The 27,016-nt window shown below is 44.6% G+C and overlaps 1 protein-coding gene across 9 annotated transcripts in view; it reads right to left on the minus strand.

Moving 5' to 3' along the window:
• CELSR1 (cadherin EGF LAG seven-pass G-type receptor 1) overlaps positions 1 to 27,016 on the minus strand; it is a 319,999-nt gene that overhangs the window by 37,063 nt on the left and 255,920 nt on the right. For 4 of the 9 annotated variants that reach the window (XR_008443926.1, XR_008443927.1, XR_008443925.1 and 1 more), the window contains exons 26-34: positions 26,730 to 26,842; positions 26,124 to 26,203; positions 24,004 to 24,130; positions 21,560 to 21,685; positions 19,213 to 19,349; positions 18,731 to 18,834; positions 17,652 to 17,819; positions 15,705 to 15,947; positions 14,948 to 15,212 (exon numbers count right to left, since the gene is read on the minus strand). Coding sequence is in view for 4 of the 9 variants with exons in the window: in XM_054019353.1 (XP_053875328.1) it covers positions 14,948 to 15,212; positions 15,705 to 15,947; positions 17,652 to 17,819; positions 18,731 to 18,834; positions 19,213 to 19,349; positions 21,560 to 21,685; positions 24,004 to 24,130; positions 26,124 to 26,203; positions 26,730 to 26,842 (1,363 nt within the window). In the remaining 5 variants the exon portion in view is untranslated. Of the gene's footprint in view, positions 1 to 10,412; positions 12,704 to 14,943; positions 15,213 to 15,704; positions 15,948 to 17,651; positions 17,820 to 18,730; positions 18,835 to 19,212; positions 19,350 to 21,559; positions 21,686 to 24,003; positions 24,131 to 26,123; positions 26,204 to 26,729; positions 26,843 to 27,016 lie in introns of those variants that run through there. The other 5 variants (XM_054019378.1, XM_054019369.1, XR_008443929.1 and 2 more) reach the window with 5 other exon arrangements.

Consider the following 27,016-nt stretch of genomic DNA (forward strand, 5'->3'; position numbering starts at 1 on the left):
CCACTGAAATCAGTGGAAGTGAAAATCAAGAAAAAAACAGAGTAAGGGCCAGATTTTTAAAAGTATTTAGGGGCCTAAAGATATAGCTAGCTGCCTAATAAGATTTTTCAGAAAGTGTGTAACTCTCCAGGGCCTAAGTAGCTGGGGATTTGCCCTTAGAGCTTAAGGGCCTGATTTTGCAACCCTTCCTCACACTGACCAGTACTTCCACAAGTACTATGCTGACCATGGGTCCACTCTGTTGATTTTATCAATTTAAATAGGACTACTTGGATAAGGCAGTATTACTCCTCATCAGTAAGGGTTGCAGAAGACTGGACCCTAAATGAGTATTTTTCCTGTCAAAGACTGTAGGATATGGGCCTGTATCTTTATTCACTACATCCATGGACCTTACAGCACTTGCACATGGTCTAATAGCTGGCTTTTTGTTATCTTTATTTTTTTAAAGAGTAAACAGAAGTGACTTTGTTAAACACAACATACATCTGTCAGTTTTTTTACCCCCAAAATCAATGCTATTTAAGTTGCAGGATTTCATTCCTTTTCAAATCTCCAGGTTTTTTCCTTGACTCTAAAATCCTCTTCCAAATTTTTGCTACGTCAGTCTTGGTAACAAATCAAAACAGGCCTTAAACCTTGTTCAGTACAATTAAGGCACTTTCAAAACAAGCATATAAATCAGTGATACTGAGGCCTGGTTCCCACTAAGCCCCCACTTCGGACTAAGGTACGCAAATTCAGCTACGTTAATAACGTAGCTGAATTCGAAGTACCTTAGTCCAAACTTACCGCGGGTCCAGATGTGGCAGGAAGGCTCCCCCGTTGATGCTGTGTACTCCTCTCGGCGAGCTGGAGTACCGGCGTCGACGGCGAGCACTTCCGGGATCGATCCCAGAACATCGATTGCCTGCCGCCGGACCCTCCGGTAAGTGAAGACGTACCCTGTGGCTTGCGAATGGCAAGTGGCTCTTTAAGTGTCTCCTGTGGCTCTTTGCAGCACGATATTAAAACACTGTGTGATTTAATTATTAACCAATCCAGATGCTTTCACTATATTATTAAACAATGAAGTTATCAACTTGCATCAACTTATTTTCTGTGAGAATATATATTTTTCCAATCATACTGTTTAAATATGGCTAGTACTATAATAAATGAAACAATGAATTAACACTATTGTGATTCTTTTGGGTAATGTTGATCACTAATTTGGCTCTTGCACCACTGAGATCTAAGTATCACTGGTATAAATGCTTTCCACAAACGGGATTAGAAATAACAACTTTCACAAAGCAGAGATGATGCTATTAGGCTATTCTCTGAAACAGAGGTTTTCATAACCCTACAGATTACACAGGGATTGTATCCAGAGTATAGTCCCTGCTCCTCAATGCTTGTACTCGAAAGAAGGTTCACACAGTAAAGCTTGGGAAAATGAATTTAAGATTTAAGGGCTAGATAAATTCTGGCTGCCTGTGCTCAGCCATGTGAGCAGAAACCTGTTCCTGTATCATGCCTTATAACTCCTTTCCAACTTCTATTTAGCACCTACAATCTCCATAGAAACTCTATTTACTTTCAGTTTAGTGGTGAGGAGCTGTAACTCCATAGAAAAGGTCTCACATGTGGAGTGTGAATGGTGGGTTTGGGGACTGAATTGCAGTATATTGTTTTGAAATAGTGGATCAGTGATTTGTGTTATCTGCCTTTTTTTGAACAAAGGGAATAATTCAACATCTCATTGGCTTTTATGACATTTTATAACATTTGGTGTGAGTTGCCTGAATAATTATAATGGGGGAATGGAAACTATCACTGAACAGATGGATTTGAGAATCTAGGATGTGCTTTTCTATGGAGAAGCTTTCTCACTCGAGAAGAGACTTATTTGCCAAATTCTTAACTACTTGGCAGCCCGTGTGTGTATGTGAGATTCACACACTCTCCCTCCCCCACGGTTGGGTGTGGGGCTGCTATGCAACCATCCTATTGCTACCACTCACTTCTCTATGCCAATTGGATAGGGTGCTGCCAGTGGCTGGATCTGTGTCAATGTTGAGCTGTGGCCTCTTTCTTTGGCCTCTCCTTGCCTTTTGTGACTATTAGCACAAAATGTAGTCAGGAATGCGGGGCTTTTTCAGCTTGGGAGGAAAGGGCTATTCACATCTTTTGTTAAGATCACCATCTCCAGGCGGTGTCCAGAGGGGGCATTTTATGGCGCTGTGTCTGTGAATCACAGGTGCAGCTTTATCCCCTTTTTCAATCTCAACATCAGGGAGTGGGGCTGGAAAGAAGTAGATGGTGGGCCAAGAGGCCCCTTATTACCTGCTTATTCTTTCACATCTGGGCTGTTCTCCTTCTCTCACTGCTGACTTTGGGAGAAAGAGAGAGTGCTGGGCATGGTGACCTGCAGCAGTAGCTGGGGATGTTTGCCTGGATGGATGGCCACGGTGCCCCACAGAGGCAGCTGGGGTGAGTTGCCCAGTACTTTCCTAGTCTTTTACAAATGGCTGGAAATTGCCATGCCGCTTGTGTGATATTTTCCCAGGGAGCTTAAGGAGGGAGAACAGCTATAGCTTTAGGCAGCCTCAGTTTCACAGTGCTCTTCTGGAAGAGTTGCTGCCAACTCTGACTGGGACAGCTGGCCTTCCTGTCCAGAGGTAAAACTTCTTTCCCCACATCCCCTTCAATTTCTTTGCTCTTTGGTCCTGTGCTCCTGGTTCAAAGGGAGGGGCTGAAATTGGGCTCAGGGATCACTCCAAGATATTTTGGGTGATTCGAGCTCTCTCTCTGCCCTGAAAGAAGCTGAGCTTATTTGCTCTCCTCCTGCTCTGGGACCCACTTCACGATCTCTTGAGGAGAGGGATGGGTCTTGGGAATGGCTCCCCAAGAAGATGGATGGCCTGGGATCAGCTTACCCAGGATGGTGGGTCTCGTGGCCCTACTTCTCTATTGCATGGGTCCCCATGGGTCAGATGGGCCTGCATTTTCCCTAAACTTGGGCTATTGGTAGGGAACACCTGGAAGGCCTGCTACAGGAGTGGAGCAAGGGGAGGGATCTGGGCTTGGAGGCTTCTTATCACACTTTCCAGTGCAGGGGTCGGCACCACCATGTTGTACGACAGACACTTGACAAAATTACCTTATTTAGCGACGGACATTTGGGGAGGGGGGTGGTGGTGATGTCATTCAGTCATTCAATTTTTTAAAATATTACCACAGACCTCAACATTTTTACCACGGAAACTTGTGTCCACGTACGGACATGTTGCTGACCCCTGCTCCAATGTCCATGCTGTGCAGCCTGAGGGGAGGGGAGGAGGCAGCTGAGTTGTCAGTGAGAGGCAGGGCTGTCAGTGCAGGTCTGAGGAACTTAGGTGTGCTCTGCCGAGTAGCCCTTCAGTTGTCATTCCCCTTACAGAGATAGGGAAGGGAGCCGCTTGCCATGGGCCGTGGCCTCTCCAGTCCTCCCTACTTCCCTTCCTTCCAGGGGTGGGGTAGCGGGAGCTGAGGCAACTCTGCCCAGATTGTGCTGTGATGAGGGTGGTGAAGCCGGAGACAAGGAAGTTACTCACTTTGTGCAGTAACAGAGGTTCTTTGAGATGTGTGTCCCTGTGGGTGCTCCACTTTAGGAGTTGATATACCCCGGTGCTCGTAGCCGGAGATTTAAATAGCAGTGCCCAGTTGGGCCACACATGTGCAGACCCCGTCTGGTGCTGCCTCAGGTGATTAACTGATGCTGTGGGGCTAAGCCCCACCCCACTTCCTTCTCTTCTGCAGAGTCCGTATAGGCTAGAACTCCAAAGCAGAGGGGAGGAGGGAGGGTAGTGGAGCATCCACAGGGACACATCTTGAAGAACCTCTGTTACTGCACAAGGTGAGTAACTTCCTCTTCTTCTTTGAGTGATGTCCCTGTGGATGCTCCACTGTAGGTGACTTCAGAGCAATGCCCTCCGGAGGAAGGAGGGGGGCTTTGGAGTTGAAGTCGTAGTGGATGAGAGCACCGTGTGAGCAAATAGGGTATCAGAAGATGCGTGTTGTAGCAACGCATAGTGTTGTGTAAAAGTGTGCGGTGAAGTCCAGGTTGTGGTTCTGCAGATTTCTGCAATAGGGCTGTTGTTGAGAAAGGCTATTGATGTTGAGTATTAGAGGGGTAGCCGTGTTAGTCTGGATCTGTAAAAAGCATGCTATTAATGTTGAGAGACTCCTAATAGAATGTGTGCAGATCCCCATAAGGGGTTGTCGCTCGGACTGGAGATAACAAAGTTTGATACAGTCTGAACAGGCATTGTTTAGAAATGCCCTGTCCTTTGGATCGATCAGTGATGGAAAGAAATAATTTTGGAGACTTGTGAAATGATTTTGTTCTGTTGATAAAAATGGCGAGAGCCCTGCGGATGTCCAAAGTGTGTAGTCTGGCTTGCCTACTGTCTGTATGTGGCTTTGGGAAGAATGTGGGTAAGTATATCGTTTGGTTGAGGTGAAAGGATGATACCACTTTAGGGAAAAATTTAGGATGTGGTCTGAGACACACTTTATCTTTAAAAAAGATGGTATAGGGTAGGTCAACCATGAGAGCCGCTAGTTCTCCCACCCATCTGGCCGATATAATGGTCACTAGAAACGCAACCTTCATAGAAAGATGTAATAAGGAGCTTGTAGCTAAGGGCTTGAAAGGGGATCCGGTGAGGGTGTGGAGGACCAGATTGAGGTCCCATGGTGGGGCAGGTTTTCTCACGTCTAGATAGGAGTTCAAGAGGCCCTTTAAGAAGCATTTGGTGATGGGATGTGTAAAAATAGAGAATCCGTTAATTTTTATGATGAAAAGCTGTAATGGCTGACAGGTGGCTGCAGATTGAGGGTGTAGAAAGTCCAGTTAGTTTGAGTTCCAGTAGAATAAGGGGTAAAGAGGCCAACACAGGTATGGTCTGTTTACATTGGCACCATGATTCGAAATGTTTCCACTTACGTGTGTATGTGTGCCGGGTAGTTTTCCTACGTCTGTTTAACAATATGCTCTGTACTTCTGTGGAACATGCCATTTCAGATCCCAAGAGCCATGGAGTAACCAGGCTTTGAGTTGAAGTTTGTGGGGATCTGGATGGATGATGCGTCCTGGGTCCTGTGATAGGAGTCGAGGCAGAGGGGGGAGCTTGCATGGTGGACAGACTGCCATGTGGAGAAGGTATGGATACATTTGTCTTGTTCATGTGGGGGCTTCTAGGATCACTCTGGTCCCATCCTGTTTTATCTTGTAGAGTACTCGGGGTATGAGGGGTATGGGGGAGGAAGACATGGGGTGCGGGGTGTTCCACTTGATGAGGAAGGCATCACCCAGAAAGTGATGGCCGAGTCCTGCCCGGGAGCAGAATCGGGGGCATTTGGAGTTTTGTGAGGTTGCAAAGAGGTCTATCATTGGGAGCTCCCAAATTGGAAGATATCTTGGATGACCCGGGTGTTCAGCTCCCATTCATGGTCTTGATAAAACTTCCTGCTCAGAGCATCTGCCATGTTGTTTTGGCAGCCAGGTAAGTATGATGCTATCACATGGACATTGTGTTTGTTGCACCATTGCCAGAGGTGCATGGTTTCCATGCATAGGGAATGTGATTGTGCTCCCCCTTGTCTGTTTATGTAGAACATACTGGTGACATTGTCTGTGAGGATCTGTATCGTTTTGTTTTGGATCAATGGTAGGAAGTGTGAGCTGGTATTACGAACCGCGTGACGTTCCAGCAGATTGATATGAAGTTGGGACTCCACTGTAGATCAGCAGGCCTGTACAGAATGCATCTGAAGGTATGCCCCCAGCCTAGGAGGGACGCATCCGTAGTAATGGTAAGGGTAGGTGGATTCTGTATGAAGGACACTCCGGTGAAGACGCTGTCTCGGTTGATCCACCATAACAGGGAATCCTTGACAGCGTTGGGCATGGTGAGGAGCTTGTGCATGCTGGGCATGTGAGGCATGTACTGTATCTGTAGCCAGGCTTGAAGATAGTGCATGTGTAACCTTGTGTGTTGGATGACACAGGTCGTAGTGGTCATTTGGCCTAGAAGCTGTAGGCACATCATGGTAAAAACCTGTGGGCTGTTCCGTGCTGTTGAGACTAAGGTGGCTAGAGTCTGAAAGCATTTTATTGGAAGGGAAGCAGTTGCTTCGAGGGAGTGGAGGTCTTGTCTGTGAAGAGCTTGGCACCTTCGAACGATAAGTCCTTTGGACTGGACTGGCTTTGGAAAGCCAGACAGGTGAAGCCAGGAAGCTCTCCTTATAACGACCGCTGTGACTATGGATCTCGCTGAGGAACCAGCAGAGGCAAGGGTGGCTTGAAGCACTGTTCTAGTGATGAGGTGACCCTCTGTAATGATGGCTTTGTACTGCTCTCTTTTGTCTTCAGGAATAAAGTTTGTAAATTCGGAAAGGCTGGCGTAGTTATTGTGATCGTATTTTACCAGTAGGGCCTCATAATTGGCAATTCTCAATTGTAATGTCACAGCCGAGTATGCTTTGCGCCTGAACAGATCAAGTCATTTCCAGCCTTTATCATATTCCTATAGTGTGGTTGCTTGCCCTTTTCATTTACTGCGTCGATAACCAGCGAATTTGGCGTTGGATGTGAGAAGAGAAATTCAGTGCCTTTGGCTGGTACGTAATATTTCTTATCAGATCTTTTACAGGTAGGTGGAATCATTGCTGGGGTTTGCCAGAGTAATTTGACAGGGAGGGCCATTTTGGATGAAGTGGACATATGTAGTATATAGTATGTCCACTAACTTATGGTGTGATTCCTGGATCTCTTCCAGAGAGATCTCAAGAGAAGCTGCCACTCTCTTGTAGAGATCTTGAAGCTACCTGAAATCCTCCCTTGTGGTGGGAGGTGGAGGCATAATTGTGTCACACGGGGGGGGGGGGGGGGGGGGGGGGGGAGGAAAAATGAGTGTCAGCTATGTCATCTGGGTCTGAAAATTCCTCCTGTTCTTCAGCCCCCTGTTTGGGACATTAGGTGGTGTGTGGAAGGGCAGCACAGGTGGTTGGTGTGCGCCAGTTGCGGGCAGAGTGTTGGGTATTCCCTGTTGTTGCTGTTGTGAGTTTGGTGCCCACGGTTGCCAGAATGGCCATTGTAGTTGGAATGGCATAGGAGGCATCCAAGGCTGGCCGAACAAGGGTTGCTTTGCAAAGTTTGCAGAGAAGCCAGTGGCTGGTGGTGCCTGTGTGGCAGGACTAATTACAGGAGAGGAATGTTGAGGTGAGCCTATCGCATCCTTTTCTCCCTCGTCCTCCCCACTATAGCAGTGTGTTCGACTGTGGAGAGCTGGGCTGGGAAACAGCCCTGTGTATCAAGGTGCCATCGGTACTGAGGAGGGGGGACTGAGGTACCAACAAGACAGATAAGTCTCTGTGGTGCAGGACTTGCCAGAATGAGGCCAGGGTCAGTACCGGTGTGATAGGGGAACACGGGACTGTATGCTGCATTGTATTCACAGGTGTCTGGCTAAAATTCATAGTGCCAACAGTAGGTGGCAGCATGAGCGCTGAAATGCTCGGTACTGAGGGTTTACTGGCTGTTGTAGGTGCCAAGACGTGGGGTTTAACTTTCCCCTTAGTGCTTGTGGAAGAGCTCGAGTGTTTAGGAGCTCTCTGCTTTTTGGCATCGTCGGTACCGGAGGGCCCTGGTGTGTCGTCCGCGGATATAGCCGATGCTGCTGGTACTGGGAGTGCTTGGTTGCTGTCAGAGCTCCTTTTCTTAGATGTCTCCGAGGTTGGGGATATGGTCTCCCGTCTCTTTGCTGCCTTCTTGGCAGTTTGGTTGGGCCACTTTGCCCTTGAAGAGGGGCCTTTGTTCAACGTGGCCGGAGGTGGTTTCTGGCCAGGAGGGGTTTGTAGCTCCGGCTCAGATGCTGGGCGAAGAGATTTCTCCATGAGGGAAGCTTCAGTTGTAAATCTCTTGCATTTCTTGTGTGTGCTTTGAGGTTGTGGCAGTGCAGGCAGTTTTGTTGTATGAGTCCCTCACTGAGACACCATTCACACTGTGAGTGGCCAACTGAGAGGGGTATTGACAGCCGGCAGGTAGCACAGCGTTTAAACCCTGAGGGGGCAGGCATGCCCCAGAAGGAGCGTAGTCTCTCAGTTGTATGGAGAGAGTTACTGCTGTAGAGCTGCTGCAGTCGCTGGGTAAATGAAACTTAGGGTCCTATGAGGAAAATACATTTTTTTTTGAGAGAGGGAAAGAGAAAAGGGAGATAGTATTTCAATGAGGACTACTAACTACAGGTAAAAAGGGAACAGAAGAGGGACTTAATAGTAACTGTGAGGTGCTGCTGAATGCTCTGACTCGAGCCAAAGGCGATAGAGAAGGAAGTGGGGTGGGGGAGGGTTGGCTGCACAGCATCAGTTAACCGCCTGAGGCAGCGCGAGACGGGGTCTGCGCATGTGCGGCCCAACCAGGCACTGCTACCTTAAGTCTCCAGCTATGAGCACAGGGGTGCATCAACACCTAAAGCTAGGGTTACCATACGTCTGTTTTTTCCCGGACATGTCCGGCTTTTCGGCAATCAAACCCCGTCCGGGGGGAATTGCCAAAAAGCTGAACATGTCCGGGAAAAATACCGTCCGGGCACTTCCCCTCCCGCGGCTGTTCTGCGAGTCCTCCCCTCTCAGACTTCGGCTCTGTTTAAGAGCCAAGCTGCCCGAGCCAGCGCTACTGGCTTCGGGCAGCCCCCCTTGCCTCCGGACCCCAGCCGCCAGCCGGACACTTCTCCTCCCCGGCTCCAACTGCTCTGCTCCGGCGGCTGGGGTCCGGAGGCAAGGGGGGCTGCCTGAAGCCGGTAGCGCTAGCTCGGGCAGCTTGGCTCTTAAACAGAGCCGAAGTCTGAGAGGGGAGGAACAGAGGCAGCTGGAGCCGGGGAGGAGAAGTGCCCGGCCGGCGGCGCAGGGTCCGGAGGCAAGGGGGCTGCCCGAAATCGGTAGCGCTCGGGCAGCTCGGCTCTTAAACAGAGCCGAAGAGTCAGGGGAGGAGCAGAGCCTCCGGCCGCGGCGGCTCTGCTCCTCCCCTGACTCTTCGGCTCTGTTTAAGAGCCGAGCGCTACAGGCTTCGGGCAGCCCCTATGCCCCTGGACTCTGCGCCGTTGGAGCCCAGGAGGGGAAGTGACCGGCCGGGGGCGCAGAGTCTGGAGGCATGGGGGCTGCCCGAAGCCTGACCGCTGCTGGCTTCACGGTTTGCCGGGCAGCCTCCAGACCCTGCGCCCCCGGCTGGTCGCTTCCCCTTCCGTGCTCCAGCTGCGCTGGGGAAGCCCCGGCCGGGGACGCAGGGTCTGGGGGCTGCCCGGCAAACCGTGAAGCCGGTAGCGCTCGGGCAGCCCTTTTCGCGTGGCTGGGAGTGGGAGGGAGGAGAGGGCGGAGTTAGGGCGGAGTTGGGGTGGGGCTGGGGCGGGGCTGGGGGTGGGAAATGAGCGGGGCCAGGGCCCTGTGGAGGGTCCTCTTTTTTTATTTGTTACATATGGTAACCCTACCTAAAGCGGAGCACCCACAGGGACAGCACTCGAAGAAGAACCAGACCTTTCCTTTTGCCTTTGGCTTTCTCAGCCTACCTCTCTCCCCGAAGCCTGCGGGGGCACCAGCCACAACGCCTCATGACGGGAAGCAGTATCAAAGGGAAAAACTCCCCAGAAGTCAAACACAGCCCTGGGACGCAGCTAGGCATTAGCCAGACATCTCATGGAGCCCAATAACCAGAGATTTGAAATGGGAGTATGGAATTTCCCTCAGTAAAGCAGCAGGGAGAACTGGAATGTTCTAGAAGGAAGAACCACAGCAGATAACTAAATGGTGGAATCAATCTAGAGGTTGTAACTGAACCAAATGGTAAGATGCTTGTACATGGTCAAATTAGATTGGTGCAATCTGTGGCCCTGATTCAGCAAGCTCATCTGCATAGACAGAGCCCTGTGCTTGTGCAGAGCCCCATTAACTTAATCATAGTAAGAAATGGATTAATAAATTTCAGCATTAGAAATGCAGCAGGTTTCAGGAAAGGTCATCTTGGGAGAATACGACATGTAGCATCCAGCTCACAGATATGCCCACTGGCATATTCAAAATGAGGCTGGATGCTACAGGATGATGTACAAGCTAATTTAATAGGCATTTCCTCTCTCTAATTTCTATGCTCAGCAACCTTCCTCAGAAGCATAACCACAGATTTAAAATCTCGCAAGCAGTGCTACTTTGGTGCTAAACATTCTTAGAGTTTTTCAACCTTTCTGTTTCACAGGAGAGTGATTGTTATCAGTACAAACATTACTTCTGTCTGCATTTTCAAACAACTCCTTTACAAACGATAGGAAATGCTACTCAAAAGTTGTCCATTTCTACTTCAGTACTCCATGAAAAATAAACAGCCAGAGCAGGAATACAAATTAAAAATCTTAATTTATTCTCCATTCATCTGTGCTGCAATTCCAGTGTTCTGCACATTAATAAATATACATTTTGTTAAAAAACCTCCAGTGTCTAACCTGCCATAAAGTTTTAACAAGTCATAAAAATAGGTTTTAATTTTTCTGTCATGAATACAACTGACACATTTACTGAAACAGTTCTGATTGAAATAAAAACTAACTACATCTCACTGGGGCAAAATATACATACACAGATGCAAAATGATTAACACAGGTTGTACACGGTATCTGAGCACACAGTCAAGTGTGACAGACACTTAAACATAAAAAACATTTTTCAATCAGAAAATTTCACGCAGTATGTTGCATAATTTTTTAAAGAGACAGTATCCTTTCCCCTTTCCAAAGGCCTCAAGTAGATTTAAAAATGCATAAGGATATAATAAAACCAATATTACTACAGTATATGCTTTTTTTTTGTTAATTTCCTGCATTTTATCCAGCCTGTCATATTGTTTCTGTTTATTCTCCCTCACATGCACATTCATACAAAGGAACAGCTAATAACTTCTCAAAATGGTCACTATGAAAAATTACTATAGTGTGAAATACATAACACTAAGAAAAGGTAGATAACAAATGTATCATTTTCACAAATGGAATTTTAAGGACTCATTTTGAGTCATATATTCAAGCCAAAAGGAATTGCTAACAGAAACATTTCCCTACATACTTATTGTGGACAACTATTTTGTAAACACGGTAAAAAGATGAGTTTGGCAGACACTACACGTTTCTTACACTTGTGAAAATATGTTTAGCGTGCATGAAACATGAAATTGTTTAATACTTGTGTTTGTATTGCAAAACAACAAGATAGCCAGGAATTTCCCAAACAGTTAAGAAATGAAACACAGATATCCTTAAAGACTCATGTTTCTGCTCCAATTGGCAAAATGCTGACTCAGAGTAAAAAATGAAAAGTAAAACAAAACAGTAAGCCTCACACCGTATTTGTGCAATGGTGGAACTGCACAAATGTGTCCTCAGAACAAGACCCTGGTTTGTTGTTTAGTAGGAAAAATGTGATGAAAAGCTAAGTCAAAAGGTGACTAGCATGTAAATTACACAAGCTTTATTTTAAATAGGGAAATTTTGTAAACCAGAATTGATTTCTCTCTAAAAACTGTTTTGAAATCTTTGACTAGCTGAAGACACAATATCTTTTAGCTGTGAAATTCGATTTCTGTTCTTTTTAATGTAAACACCAATTAAAAAAATATGGGAGAAGAGGCCAAAACACCTTAAAAACAAATGAACATTTTTGTTGGTTTTAGTAGAGGTTATCAAAAATACACACTGCATCCTTAAAATATTCCATAATCTGGAAACAGAAACCTATAAATTATATTTATAAATTTAGAATCAACCTTTTCACTGTAGTATTTTAAAAACTGCACTGCATTTTAGGGTGGCTTTGATGCAAACATCAGTTACATTATCAAATGCCAAATTCAAGTACAACTGTGCAATTTTTAATATAAAAAATAATCAAGAGCTCTTCCCATTGATTTCCTAGCATCAAATGAAGAATATCAGTATAAATGTAAAATATACAAAGGAACTTTTCCTTCTTTAGAGTCACCATACAAAATATATAAAATTATCTACAATTTTTTAATATTTATATATTTATATATAAAGGACATTTTTTTAAGACGCTGTGTCCATCAAAGGCTGGTAAAGATGCTGGCATAGATATGGAAGGGCACTTGGTGTGATATTCTTCTCTCTAGAGTTCACGAAGCTGAATGGTTCACACTGTAACAGAACAAGACCTCAGCAAGAGGCATCTTCTAGTGCTTTTCTTAAGGCTGATAATTTGACTTGTAGTAAACACAATTTGTTCTCCTTGTGTAAGTCATCAGAATGGGCTGCGCACATGAGCAGTTCCTGTAGCGTTGCTGTGACTCTGTCAACGCTTCTTATAATCATTCATCCATCATAATGAGTCCCTGTTATGTCTCCAGGCATTTTGGCACAGTTACATATTCACACAGCCATTGAATGTACCACGATGTAGCCTTATCATGCATGTCTTGGGTACTATGTTTCATGTATGAGCAGTCAGAAGTCTGCCATAATGTGTAACAGCAGAGGAAGCAGTACCATCCTCATCCTCGATATGGAGCATCTCCTGTGAAATCCGAGGTATCAAGGAAGTGACATCACAGCAAGTAGTCCCCGGGTGGAAAAGTCATCACTGTTTCCTGATGATTCAAATTGAAGTTTCATTACTGCCTCTGTTCATGAGAAGAAGTAACCATGCAGGCTTAGGGTTAAATAGAGACAGGCAAACAATTCCAAGTGAAACTACCTATTCCGTTTTAGTAAATCACCATGCTTCACCAATGAAGTGCTTGCAGGGCAGAGGTCGTTCTTGTTACAAAGGACAAAATAAGGAAGAAGAAAGTTATTTACAGGAGATGCAGATAGAAATGCATGATGAGAGGAAGGCCTGTACAGTGCATGTAATTGGTTAATGTCTAGAAGGAGGCGTGCATTTCATAAAGTACTGAAATCCTACACGGTGTTAGAAACTTTGCATTTCAAACAGACTCATGCCATAACTTATACATAAATGGTACAAAGATGTAACAGTATGTATGTTTTCTTTAGCATTGTAGGCTGGCCAGCTATTCCCTATGAGTGAATACTACTACTGATAGCAGCAACTAGCTACTATTAGTGAGTAATACTTAGGCTTGTTGGCTAACTGGGGAACATTACAATAGCCAACTTCCAAAGATCAGAGGGTAGCTTTTCAGATGGAGCTTAGAGAAGTCTGTGTACCAGCTTAGAGTATGCGTACTGGAGCTGGTCACGATGTCATGGTTAAGGCTGTGTTAGAGATTTTCTTATGAAAAGAATTAGGATATTTATTATTATTGCGGTACTTAAAGGAAAACTGAACACGTAAAGTAAAGTTTGGGTATAGAAGGAATGTATCGGTATGTCATTTTCATAATCTGAACTTCGGACATGTTACTAGACATGATTACTAATGAAACAATCATTCCATGAATACCTGTTTTAGGAAAGTGAGATGTGCTTGGGATTAAAATCTAGCTTTAGTTCATAATGGCAAATATATGCACCAATTTCAGCCTAACAGATTTACTTCTGTTAACCACATCTATGATATTTTTAAGGACTGTATTATCATATGTCACTGTTCTCACCAGCTCCGTGGACTTCCCTAACAACTTGACTCATCTTCCCCCAGCACTGTTCCCTCGCCCCAGCCATGCCAAGCTCCTCATGCCTTTGACCCAAACTATCCACTCCTTTCCCTCACACTGCTCCCAGCCCTCCTGAGACCCAGTTCCTTGGGGCTCCTGCACACTGCTCTTCAACTTTCTTCCACTGCTCCCACTGCTCTCAGCCTTTCTGGCACCCTGATACTTAGAACGCCCTCCCCCACTCCCACTCCCCAAGATCTCCTCACTCTCAACTCCCCAGAGCACCCACTCATTGACATCTTCCCCCTGTGCCAGAGGCCACAGACCTTCCTAGGTCTCCAGAGCTCCTACCCCCTTCCTCCCACTGCATGCAGCCCTCCACGCTCCCAGGACTCCCACTTCCCTCCCTCACACTTGGACCATCCCTCCTTATCTTCCTGGAGTTCCTGTCCTACTCTGCCTCCTGGTACCCCCAACTCCCTGGGGCTCCTGCCGCCGACTTTCTATCCTGTCTGCACTAGACTCCCCATAGCCTTGGTCTTCAACACTGGCCCTCTCTGCTCCCTAGAGCATCTGCTCAGCATGCACCTTCTCCACTCTCTCACTGCTCCTAACCATTCCTGACTCCCAGTCCTGTCCTGGGTGACCAAAGCACCTGCTCCATAGCATCTCACGTCCCTTCTCATGCCTCCACATTTCCCATTCCCCACGCTCAAGAGACCCTGCTCAGTGGAATCTCCCTTTCTCCACTACCTCACCAGACCTCCCACCCTGCTTAACCCTCCCTTTCCTTCCCCCCACTACAACTGGCCCTCCCAGCCCTCCGGTCCCCCACAGCTCCACAACACCGCCTCTTCCTCCTCCACCAATGCCCCAGTCCTCTGACCACTTCCTCTCTGCCACCAGTCCTCCAAGCTCACTGACTGCCTGCAGCCCCAGCCCCTGACCGCTTCCTGCCACCCCCTACTGCCCTAGCCATCCTGGCCTTTTTAATTTGAGGCTGCTTGAGAGGTGTTTTTTCATGTCTGTGGTTGAGGGCAAAGAGAGGGTTGCTTTAGTCTAGAGTATGTGTTCAGTTGTAATATGTTCTATTTAGTGAGAAGCCAAGAAGCCTTTGGGAATGGGGCGCTGTATAAATAAGAAGTTATCACAGTCATTGTCCCAAGTCTTTAATCCAGTAGCCTAGAAAATCTAAAAAATGAGACGGGGCAGCCTCGTGTGGAAGTGAACTCGAGGTAAGGAAGAGAAAGGAGCAGAAGGCAGAAGCCAGTGATTGTGGGAAGACAGTCTCAAACTGGCACTTACTCAGAATCTGAGGTCTCAGCATTCACTGTTCCCACATGAACATTCATGGCCATTCCATTGAGCTGATCTCGAGACTGTTCCCTCCGTGGATTTTTTATTGTCACCCCAGTGTCAGAGGGTGAACGAACCCCATCATTTGTCCCTAAGGAAGCAGTCCTGGATGAGATAGTGGTTTGATTATAATCCGATAACTTTTCCCGTAGTCGATTCTTCATATTCTTATCCATCAGAGGGGGAGGGTAGGTGACTTTATTTTTCAAGATGCCTGGTATAGAAAGAAAGGAGGATCAGAAGTTTTAATCAGGTTGGTAATTTTATTTAATCAAACTGAACAAATGCAAAAGCATCATTTACCCTTTATTAGCAGATTGTTTCAAGTTTGCCACCATTATTCCATGTTAAAATAAAAAGGTTAGACCCATACAAAAACAGTCCCTACAGCTACTGCCCCTCCACAGACCTCTCTGGTTACACAGACTGAAGCCAATTTGAAGGGTATTATGCCCCTACAGAGCAACCATATTCCACCAAAACATGAATGGTGCTGATGGCCAAGCCTGCCCACGCCTGCCCCTGCCCAAGTTTTGTTGCAGATTGCTAGAGAAGCCATTAGGCTGAAGGGAATGAAGGGGAAACCTGGCAAATTCCCCACTTTCCTAATGTGGCAATAGAATCCTTCAGCTTGGATCATAGAATCTACAAAACATTTCACTTAGTCTCTCACTTGTTTCTAATGCACTGGGGTTGGCTGAGTTACCTTTCCTCTGTTCCGGGTGCTGGTTATTCTGCTGTTGTAGAGGTTTGTTCTCTTTCTGCTGCCCTTCATTCTCAGTTTCTTGAGGTGCTTCATTGCTGTGGTTCACTTGATTTTCCCTATGAAGCTCTACATTGACCTTTGTCTCCACTTTCAGTTTCTGCTTCCCACCTGGATCCTCCCCATCGCTTGTTGTTATGCACTCTGTGGGCCAATAGGGTTTCACATGATTGGATATAGAATCAACTGCAATGCAAAAAAACACATTGGTTCGAAAACCACCCTTCGACAAAACTTAAGGTTCTTCCCTCCAGTCCTGCTCAACTAGTCCTATTCTCTGCAATAGTTTCAGTGGAACAGTCATTTGCAGCAGACCATTTCTAAAGATTAGCTAGTCCAACCTGCTGCTGGAGGGCTCTAACCTGCCAGTTAAATACAGTCCTAGTTGAGGACTGGTACATTGCCCCAGGTGGAGCTCTGGGAGGAATTCTGTTTCCCCAAGGCAGATTTTTTTCCTGGAGCTCCCTGTTATAGAGGGGGGAGCAGCAGCAGCATACTCTTCATCCCTTATGTGCCTGAGTAGTTCTACTGGCCGATACACATGTATGTGGAGCATGGCCCTGCGTTCTCCTCTCTGCCCTTTGAGATGTCTTGCCCCCTTGGACTTAAATGGAGGGAGCAACCCCTATGCTTGAGGGAGCACAGGAACAGCAATTGGGCTGCACTGCTGGCCAGCAGTGCATAGGGCGTGGGAGCACATCTCCTTGCACCTTCCTTCATTGTCCAGCAGTGGAGCACAATCTGGTCCTTAAACAGGAATGGCTTTATACTGTTCTTTCCAGAAGATTAACCTTTCCGTGAAGGAATCTTATAATTGTGCATTCCTTTGAAAAGAAAAAGGAGATATCTCACGCAGTATTAGAGCAGTATGTTTCCTAGGAACCCAGAAGTTGCCCTGTATGCCTGAGGCTAATAAAAGAAAACGCTGGGATACCAAGCTAAATGGAAAATTCACATTGCTGCACAAATGCTGTGATGGAAGCACCTACCATTGTCAAGGTATAATTATAAAGAACTGAATTTAAAGCCATCATCATCAATTCAGCCATAAGCCTAGTTGCTACAGTAATGAATGGATTTGTAGAAAACACTCTCTAACCCAAAATTTGCTCCAAGGCTGGGTTGAGTTTCAATCACATCAGTTTACATTTGTGGGAAAACTGTAGCAATTTTGGTTGAAGTTTACTTTGTGTTTGTTTGAATGTAAAAATCAAAAGGGAACTGCAAACCTGTATAGGATGAAACAAGGGAAAGTGTGAATGAACACCAGAAAGCCAAAACCCACTGAGTTTTGTCTGACCGTACCAGTCTCTCTCAGCATAAGAACGAAACCTGTATCTTCGAAGAGTCACGGAGGGACACGGTGCACAGAATGTCCATGTGACTGATACCAAGTGTTAATTTCAAACCTTTCAGTTCCATGCCCTCCTCTGACCCCAGGAAATCTCCATTATTCTATTGTACGGGGAAAAAGTTGCAGGTGTTCCTTTTTTTCCCCAAACTGCCATGCTCTTTTATTGCCTCCTCTTCCTGTCCCCCCTCTGCTGATATTTAGATAGCTGTGTAGTGCCATTTCCAACCACATGTGTGGAGAGAAACAGCCCTGCAGGGGTCCCTCTGCAATGCTAACAGCCATGTTGCATTGGTACGCTAAGTAGCTGGTGCACACTTGCTCAAGTGTCCTTTGTTCTTGCATTCATTCACCACAGGGGACAAATCCTCTCAGCTTGGGGAAACAAGGATCTCTTGGATATCACCAACAATAAGAAAACAGGGCTTCAAAGCAGCTGTAGCTGTACACTGTCCTGGTCAATTCCATGCATCCACTACTCGATTCATTTTATAATACGGGAAATAAATCTATTCCTTCAGCATGAGCAGCGGCTTTACCTTTAGGAGTGCTGTGGATTGGGCCACGCTCGTTGTTTTTGGATGTGGTTGTGTTCCATTTTTTCTCCGTTTCAATCCCATCTTCCTCACTCTCTGATGAATGGGAGGAAGCGTAAGAGCTGCTCTGTTCATCAAGAGACAACTCGCTGTCAGAATCAGAATCATGATCTGTCGAGGTGGAGGAGGCAAAAAACACAGGGATTAGAACCTGAAAGGCAGTCGTGCAAATCTACATGCCAAATGAATGGAGTGAAAGAAAACCACTGTAGGCTCCCAGTGATGGGCACTTTAGAATGCTTATGCCTACACAGCCCAGCCAGCCACATGAGAATAGATTATTAGTGTAGCAGTCTTTATCCGAGGAAATCAAGTGAAACAAAATTGCACAGTACAGCTAACTGGATAGGATACTTTAATGTTTTATATGGTTTAGTCTCCACTATTGTGGCTCCTGTAACTGTTGCTAAAGTTTAAATGTGTTTAAATGTGTGAGAAGAAGAGAGAGACTGAAGTTCATTAGTTGGCTAATTGCTATGTATACACAGTGGCTGGAGAGCACAATTCTCTCTGCTATTCAATGTGCAAAATAGTCATCCGGTGCCATCTTGGTCAAAGCAACACATTCACCCTCCAACATAAAGCACCAAGAAGACCTAGGAACAGAAAACTGAAAAGTAGTAAAAGGAAGACACTTCCTCGAGCTTTCAACCAGTAAAAAATTTCCATCTGAAAAGCAAGGAAGAAAAGCTGTGCATAACTTTGTGAGAAAGGAAAGAGAATCCAGAAACAATCACACAATTCATGGCAACCTGCCATCAAATCAGAAATAGATCCTAATACAAAATAGGCACGTGATATTTCTACTATGAAACCTTGTCCTAGATAAAGATACTCAATAACTATGGCAACACCTTTATATCTTGTTATGCCAGTACAGCTATTTAAACTGAGAGTGAAACAGAGTAAGGTGGAGAGGTTACTACCTTAATTATAGGATCTTTTTGAAGAAAGTATCTTTATTAAGCTGAGAAGGAAGAAATGCACACATGGTTCTAAGCAATTTTCCAAAAAGCTCTTACCATTGGATTTTGATGGATTCCTATGAAAAATGGAGGAATCTGCTTCTGTCTGACCTGCCCTTGCTTGGCTTGAGGACCCACTGAGCTTCTGAGCAGCCTCATCCCTAAAATATGGGGGAGTAACATTTTTGGTCAACATGCTATTCTTAGTGACAAGACAGAAATACAGAGACCATTCTAAATCTCCATTATGCACTGTCAAATGTAACATTTTAACAAGCAAGCTGTACAGGACTAATAGCACAAATACTTATAGTATTTCATTTTAATTATAGTTTGAACTGCCCACTAAAGTTGCATGCAAATGAGAAATACATAAAGGAAGATGCAAAGATAACAACTGCATAAAGAGAATTGCTATGACACTGGACAAGTAGCATTTGAACCAAAACATTAGTTGGTTTTTGTTAGGTTTTTTCTCACAAAAGCAATGAGAAGGGAAAAATAAAGGCCTGAAAGCCATGCACCCACCACCCGATTACCTGAGAATGTAAGCAAGGTAGCTATTGTGGCTCTTGGCTGACCTGATGGTGCTCTCTAGGGAGACTGTGGATTCACCAATATTTGTGCGATACACATTTGGCTCCTCTATATATGTGTTGTTACAGTTCAGAGATCGCTGAGGAAAAAAATAGTAGTAGTGAATGATAACAAATAAACAAATATCTCTCCTTCAGCTGCTCCCGGAATGGCTATAGAGCAGAAGAACATCTAAGTACATGAACCCCAAGATTTCACACTTTTAGTTGGAACTGCTTCCCCCCATTGCAATCAATGTCTCTCAGCTCCCAAACATCACAGTTTGAGTGGCCTGAGCACAGGACTGGGAATGAGAAACTCCAGAGTTATAATCCCAGCTCTGACAAAGGCTTCTTCCCTGGCCACAGACAAGTCACATAGCCCCTGATTTTCAGAAGTGCACCACAAACTCAGCTCCCATTGACATTCTTTTCTATTTTTATAAGTTCTTATACATGCTCATTACTGCAGTATTGAGCACCTTCCAGCAGTGCATTAAGCAATGTGACTAACATCTGTCGTGTGTTATTTAATCTCTTTCTCATCCTCTCCCCAGCAGGAGAATTCTGCGTGCAGTGGAGTGGTTTGGTTTAGTAGGCAGGTTGATTATTTATGTATATGCTGTTCGGTGTTTATTAGAGAAGGCAGATTTAAGAAGTGCACCTGCCTTTTGAAGGGGAAGGTGGTGAGGTCTGTGATAATCCTTAGCGTATGTGGGAGTTTGTCTCAGTCTCAGACCAGCCGCTGAGAAAGCTCAGTCATCGGTCCAGACAAGCTTTACCCTGACTGTAGAGTTTTCTTGTGCCTGAGGAACATAGTAGTTGACCACGGTCCTTATCCTGGAGATTCAGGTGATCATCTAAATATTGTGGGCCCAAGCCAATGAGCACATTGGTGATATGGACCATGAGCTTAAACTTTACTTGATATTCGATGAGAAGCCAGTGTAGGAAGCAGAGGACATGTATGGTGTGTTTGCAGTAGCCTGTGTTGCACTGCAATGTTCTATCCTTGTTGGAATTTCCTAGGTGCTGAAGCTTTCTGCCCAGGTATAACACATTACTTTAGTCCAGCCAAGAGGTGATGAAGGCATGAATAAATGAGGCCACGTCTTCATCTGCCAAGATGGTAAGTCTCCTAGCCAACTGGAGATGGTAGAAAGCATTACTAGCGGGTGCTTTTATGGGAGAACTTAATGTCAGCATGGAATCCAAGAATACCCCCAAACTATGAACTGAATTGACCAATTGTGGGTGTGTACTGTCAATCAAAGGAGCCCATACTGTGGCTGCAAACTACTCAGAGTGCTTTCTTCTGCCCATCAGCATCACCTCTGTGTTGCTGCGGTCCTGTTTAAACCTACTGTTCTTTATCTATGAGCTGATCTCGTCCAAGCACTGGCCATCTTGGTGGTAGGGTATGATCATAGGTAGTGAAGGATAAGCAGAGTTGAGTGTCATCTGTATATTGAGTCCATGTCATCTCACTAGTTCACCTAATGGCTGCATGTAAATGTTGAGTAGGCAGGAGAGAGAAGTGATCCTTGTTGGGACTCCACATGAAAGGGGTCTAGTGGCAGAGGTAAAGTTTTCCATTAACCCTCTTTGGGGGCAACTGTGACTGCTCAACACTTTTGAGAATCAGGTATTTAATCTCCCTGCCTCAGTTTCTCACTGGTATAATGAAGATAATAAAAGCTGCCTCCCAGGGAACTAAGTAACGGTCTTATAAGTAGGAACATGAAAAGTGCCAAGCAATAACTACCCAGAACAAATCTTTACATATTACCTTATGGGGGAAACTGTAAACAAGAATCTTTTTATGAACAAGGAATTGCTTTTACTTTCTTGAAAATATGTGCAATACAATTTCAGTGGCAGCTAGCTATTCTACTTAACAACTTTCAACTGCCACTTATACAAGTTAACATTATTACAAACTGGGCAGAAAACTGCTGATAAATAATCAGTTTAGAATAAAATGAATAACCACAGTTAACAGACACTACCTTTACTTTCAACTTTGTGAGAATAAAAAAAGAAGTTCTTAGTAAAAAGCCAGGCCACTAGCATTTGCACAAAAAGTCTTGTGCAAATAGCTAATAGCTTCATGATGCTCCGTTTTACTTGAAGAAAATAATTTCCTGCCCCCAAAAGTTTTCATTTCTGTTTTAAAATGAAAAGGCTTTTAGTGAATCACTCAAAGCAGGGAGAAAGAATTAATTTTGTTATGGACAAGTTAGTTAAAATTATATGTATGTGTGGCTGACAATTATAAACAAGAAAATGTTTTTCCAAGATGGCGTCTTACGGTTAATAATGTAGCTCTTGTTGTAGTAGAGTCATCTGGAAGGGGTTTCTTTCCAGTTAACGTGTTCTTCAAGTGCTTCCTGACTTCTTTATTAAAAACGCAGTGGAAGAAGAAAATGAAGAGCCCCTGGGTTGTTAGACACAGAGAGAAAAATAATCTAAGATAAATGCATGACTTATTACTGTTGGACTGAAAATACAACTGGAAATTAGTGAACAGCCTTTTTCAAACCAGCTCTTAATTCCAGCAAATGGTACATGCTTTTAATGGCAATGACTGACCACCACAGCATTAAACACTTGCTGTCCTTAGTGAATTGATAATGGTCAATCCCTCAGGGATTCATGCTTTGCCACCAGCTACTTGTATTACCACAAAAAGACTGGGAAAACACAAACACAATTTTCCTCTGAGAGCTGCATGGTGCATCTCAGAGGATGGTTGTTAGCACCCTTGTAGTTTGGGAGGGAAACATTCTATTCAAATGTGCCCAAGAGAGTTCAGGTCCCTTGTTGAATGGTTCAGGACATTGCAGGATGCTTTTGTGTTGTACCAACATTAATATTTTGGGGTTTGTACACTGGGTATGGGTCCAAATCCTGACAGGTACATTGGAACCCATCAAAATATCATAGCCAGCAGTGAAACCTTGGGAATGGCAGAAGTGGGCCACTTTTGTGCTAGATCCCCTTAAAAACACTGGAGAGAGAGAGAGAGAGCACGCGCTCTACAAACCCTCTAAAACAGGAGCTGCGGAGGAGTGTTAAGGGTAGGACCATGTGCTAACAGGTGTATGTTCCTCTGAGCCAGCAGTCACCCCTACATTCAGCCTCTTTGCAGGTTACTCATACTCCTGGCAGGAACACTGTAATCTAGGGGCTGCTTATGTAGCATGTGTGTGTTTGTTTGGGGGTCATTCGGTGCAGCTGCCAAATCTGTTATTTATTTAGGTTGCAGGTGTACTACTTTGAACTCATCACTCATGAAGTTACAGCAGCACCAAGATGCCTGCATTTCATGATTTCAGACAAATCAATTGAGGTAGATTAATATTAAGCTTAAGGCGTGATCTCTCTAAGCATTCAATCAAATTAGTCCTATCTGACATTAGCTCATTGGGATTACTCATTAATGAAATTCACATAAATATATCTTTTAAAAAAAAAAAAGTTCAAAGGCGGCAATGATGTGAAACATTATGTACCACTTTGACTCTCCAGGCAAGGTAAGAGGAAAATTCCAGTCTCTTATTTTCTTCCCTCTGAACTTATGTTGTATTAAACATCCTTTTACTTGAGATTTTTTGTTCAGGCTTGTGAAAGATTTACATCTCTAATAACTGAATTTATTTCCTTACAGACCAGTTGCAACACAGGCCGTGGCACTGTCAGCATCCCCTATGCTGGCCCACTGATGTGCCTCCACCCTGAGCTGAAGGAACCACCTTGAGAGGAAAAAGAAGAACAGGAGTACTTGTGGCACCTTAGAGACTAACAAATTTATTAGAGCATAAGCTTTCGTGGACTACAGCCCACTTCTAGTCCACGAAAGCTTATGCTCTAATAAATTTGTTAGTCTCTAAGGTGCCACAAGTACTCCTGTTCTTCTTTTTGCGGATACAGACTAACACGGCTGTTACTCTGAAACTTGAGAGGAAAGTGGGGAGTTTTATTTTTTAACCCACTCAATCCATGATCTCTTTACTGAGCCTGACAACCAGGGGACCCCATTTCTGATGGTGGTTTTTATATTGTGGATGCCTGTCCATTAATTCATTTCACAGAAGCCAACAAGATGCAAGCGACTTTTGGTCACTACCATCATGGGCCACATTCAAACTAGTGATCGGATTCTGAATCCCATTACTATCTCCTCATCAGGTCCCTATTAATCAGCTGGGGGGTGTGCTATGACCTTCAACCTGTTAACAGCTTCTCTAACACAGATGAAAGTCATCTCCTCCATTTGTCTTTCCTACGGTAAATTCAATTGTAAGCTGTCCACATGGGATGGAAAACCACAACTTCTTGTTACTGCTAGCAAGAACGCCAGTGTTAATACAGAAGAGATGATAACTAGAGTTTATTTGACAGTCTCAGGCAGGAGGTTGTGTCTGAGGTAAACCATTTCCTTTTATTAGTGGTGAAATTGCCCACCATGAATTCCACTAGCAGTACATCTGGAACCACTGAGAGAACAGAAAGCTCCATTTATTGAAGGGTCTGATTATCTCAAAGGGGGAGATTAAGGGGGTGGAAACTGCACCTAGGATCTTCCATCTTCTTCAATTAGAAACTCAGTTTTAAAAGGTAGTTGCCCTGGTTTGATATTGGATTTAATGGATTTTCCCTGTTAATGGAGCATCACTGCAGGGAGATGGCTGTTCAATATGCAGCATGTTCTAGATCTGAAGAGATACATTAACTTAATGTTATATAACTTACTTGTAAGCAGCTGAAGATGGCAAAGAGATAATGGAATGTCATGACATCACTGTTCACTGCCATCAACCCCAGTAACCATGTGGCACTGATCAGCAGCAGGAGGAGGAAAGCAGTTCGCAGCACGGAGCTAACATAAACATACAAAGTCACTTGCATTAAGGCAGAAAAATAATAAAATAATATAATCTAACACCCTATGAGCCAGCTACAATTCTTAATGCACTTTGTTCATTCACTATACAGGGCACAGGTCCTGGCTTGGAGAGGCAGCATGGCCCAGTGAACTGTTTATGGGTCTAGGTGACAGAAATGCCAGAGCTTTAATCCTGGCTCTGTCAATGACTCACTGTGCTCTTGCACAAGTCATTTCATCTTTTGGTGCCTCAGTTTCACTATCTGTAAAACTGGGCTAATAATGCCTGCTGATGTTCCTCCCTGGGTTACTGGTGTTAATTAGTTAATGTCTGTGAAGCACTTTGACAAATAAAGTGATCAATAAGCACCAAGTTATAATTATCGCTCCTGGCACAGACAGACAGTTCCTGGATCCACAACTTGCTGCAGAAAGGAGGAATTGAGGCTGGAGCTGCCTGGCTCCTACACAATCTTAGCTCTGAAGTTTGGTGAGTGATTCCGAGAACTTCTCTCAAACCTTAGAACATTCAAACAAACATGTTAGAAGTCCACTTTCCTTGACATTCTGCTGTTTGTTTACTTCTTGAATTTCTTCTCCATGGACAATAAAATCAGTAGAGTCTATTTTAGTTCTGTTTGTCAGTTTCACTTTCAGGTTCTCCTATCTGAGCACAATGTTGCAAGGTTTGGATTGCAGATACTCCGGGAAGTATTTATTTGTTTAAAAATACTATTTTCACATACATTTAAAAAAACGCATGGGGATAGTTCTATTGGTAAAGTCTTGTTTTTATAGAATATAGATTCTGGGATAAATATGACCCTCCATTATAGTCAATTAGACTCTCATCACTTAAGGAGATTAAAAAACAAACAGAGCAAACAATCACTTTTTTCTTATTGTTTCTAAAACTGCCCACCAGTCCATGTGTTCAAGGAACAGATAGTGGATGCCTTGGGAAATCTCATATAGCTTATTAATTTGAAAAACGGGGCTGTCTAGCCACTAGCTAATCACATTATAGTTCACAGGTAAATTACAAGCTTCAGGCACAACATGACTTAAATGGAAACAGTCTATCACAGAGCCAGGAAACTCAGCAAGTTTCAGCATGTGGAATTTCTGACTCAGCCCATCTCAAATGGCGGTGAGGAGAACATATCCTTCTGTGGATTGGGATGGACATGTTGCCTCAAAAGACCTTTGCCAAGACAGCAGCAGGAAAGAGCACTCCTGGAGGCAAACCTCTGAATCTGATGGTGCATGAGGAAGAAAGGGAGAGCTCTCTGGGCCTCATGTCTACATTGCCACATGTGCCTCTGAGGAGTCTGCCAACACTTAGCTCAAAACCTCCTCAGGGAGATGTATTTTGTGATGGGGAACTTCACGGAAGATAATGCTGAGAAAATTTGTGGTAGATTGGAACGATGCCATGTGGAGTTGCCAATCCCTAAACTTTTCCCCTTCAATGCCTTGCTATAACCCCACCAAAGGTGCAGAGCCCCTGGTCCATGGAGGGGTTTCTACAGAGCCCAGGAGTGGGGGAAAGGGAGAAAGGATGGCACACTGGCTCAGCCTCTTTTGCTCAGCACATACTTCCCCTGTTTGTACAGCATCCAGCCAGGGCCGGCTCCAGGCACCAGCATAACAAGCAGGTGCTTGGGGCGGCCAAGGGAGAGGGGCGGCACCTGTGGCAATTCGGGGGTGGCAGGTCCCTCACTCCCTCTAGGAGTAAAGGACCTGCCGCTGAACTGCCGCTGCCGATCGCGGCTTTTTTTTCCCCCCCCAATTGCTGCCGCCGATCGCCAATCACGATCGCGGCTTTTTTTTTTTGCTTGGGGCGGCAGAAATGCTGGAGCCGGCCCTGCATCCAGCTTCTTTCCCCACCCTCTACAGTTCTTTTTAGAGAGGACATGATCTGTCCCTTTATTATTCCTGGTCAGGGATCTTCTCATCAGTTTTTGAGCCTCAACTGCAAACTTACATGACTCCAGTTCTTTCAAATGAGCGTTGTCTTCGTCTGCATGATGCTTTCACTGCTAGTATGAAGATGACTGTGTTGATCTGAAAGGGAAATGTAAATAACACAAAGTAGATCTTTCTTCCTGAATTTGTCAGAGCCTGTCTATCACAGAGACAATGGAATTTTTTTAACATCAAAAGTCTTCAGTGCCAAGAGCTTTTCTCTTGTAGTTAGGAGTTTTTTCATATTTCCAAATTGACCAAGCTTTGAGCCAATGTCCATTAGCAACCTTCTTGGGATGCTATGCTACTGAGTTTGCATTAATACAAATCTGGTAAGACAGCCCTAAACAATGAGCTTAAATGAAACTCTCATCAGGGAGTAGGAAAAAGCAGAAAACATGGGCCTGACCATGTAACCATTACTTATACAATCAGTCCTTTCTCATTCAAGTACTGATTTCAATGGGAGTACTCATGTAAACTGCACTTACTTTCACAAGGGATGCTAGATTGGATACAATAGTTTCACATTTAAATAAGATTATGAATAGATAGCGATCAAACAAAAATAAAAAAACAGTAACAGAGAACAGTCAGTGCAAGATGCAAACTCCACAGTACTTACGACCACAACGATCACAATAGGGCCTGCAAAACTCCAAATAAGGGTATCATGAACAGAAAGCCAGCAGAAGTCAGGGTTCCCATAGCCCTGTGGGTCCAGACCCACAGCAAGACCTAAATCACAAAACAGAAAGAAAAGGATAACAGGGAAAATTACTGATGACCACTGTAGGATCAGGATGTTTATGCCATGCCTAATCAATCACAAGGTTTTAGAATCAATCCAAGTGATGAACAACGATAACATGGTTAATACGAAATTCCAGAAATAGAAAACTACACATACAC

The sequence above is a fragment of the Malaclemys terrapin genome, chromosome 1 (genome assembly GCF_027887155.1).
Source record: "Malaclemys terrapin pileata isolate rMalTer1 chromosome 1, rMalTer1.hap1, whole genome shotgun sequence".
In the NCBI taxonomy this organism is placed as follows: domain Eukaryota; kingdom Metazoa; phylum Chordata; order Testudines; family Emydidae; genus Malaclemys; species Malaclemys terrapin.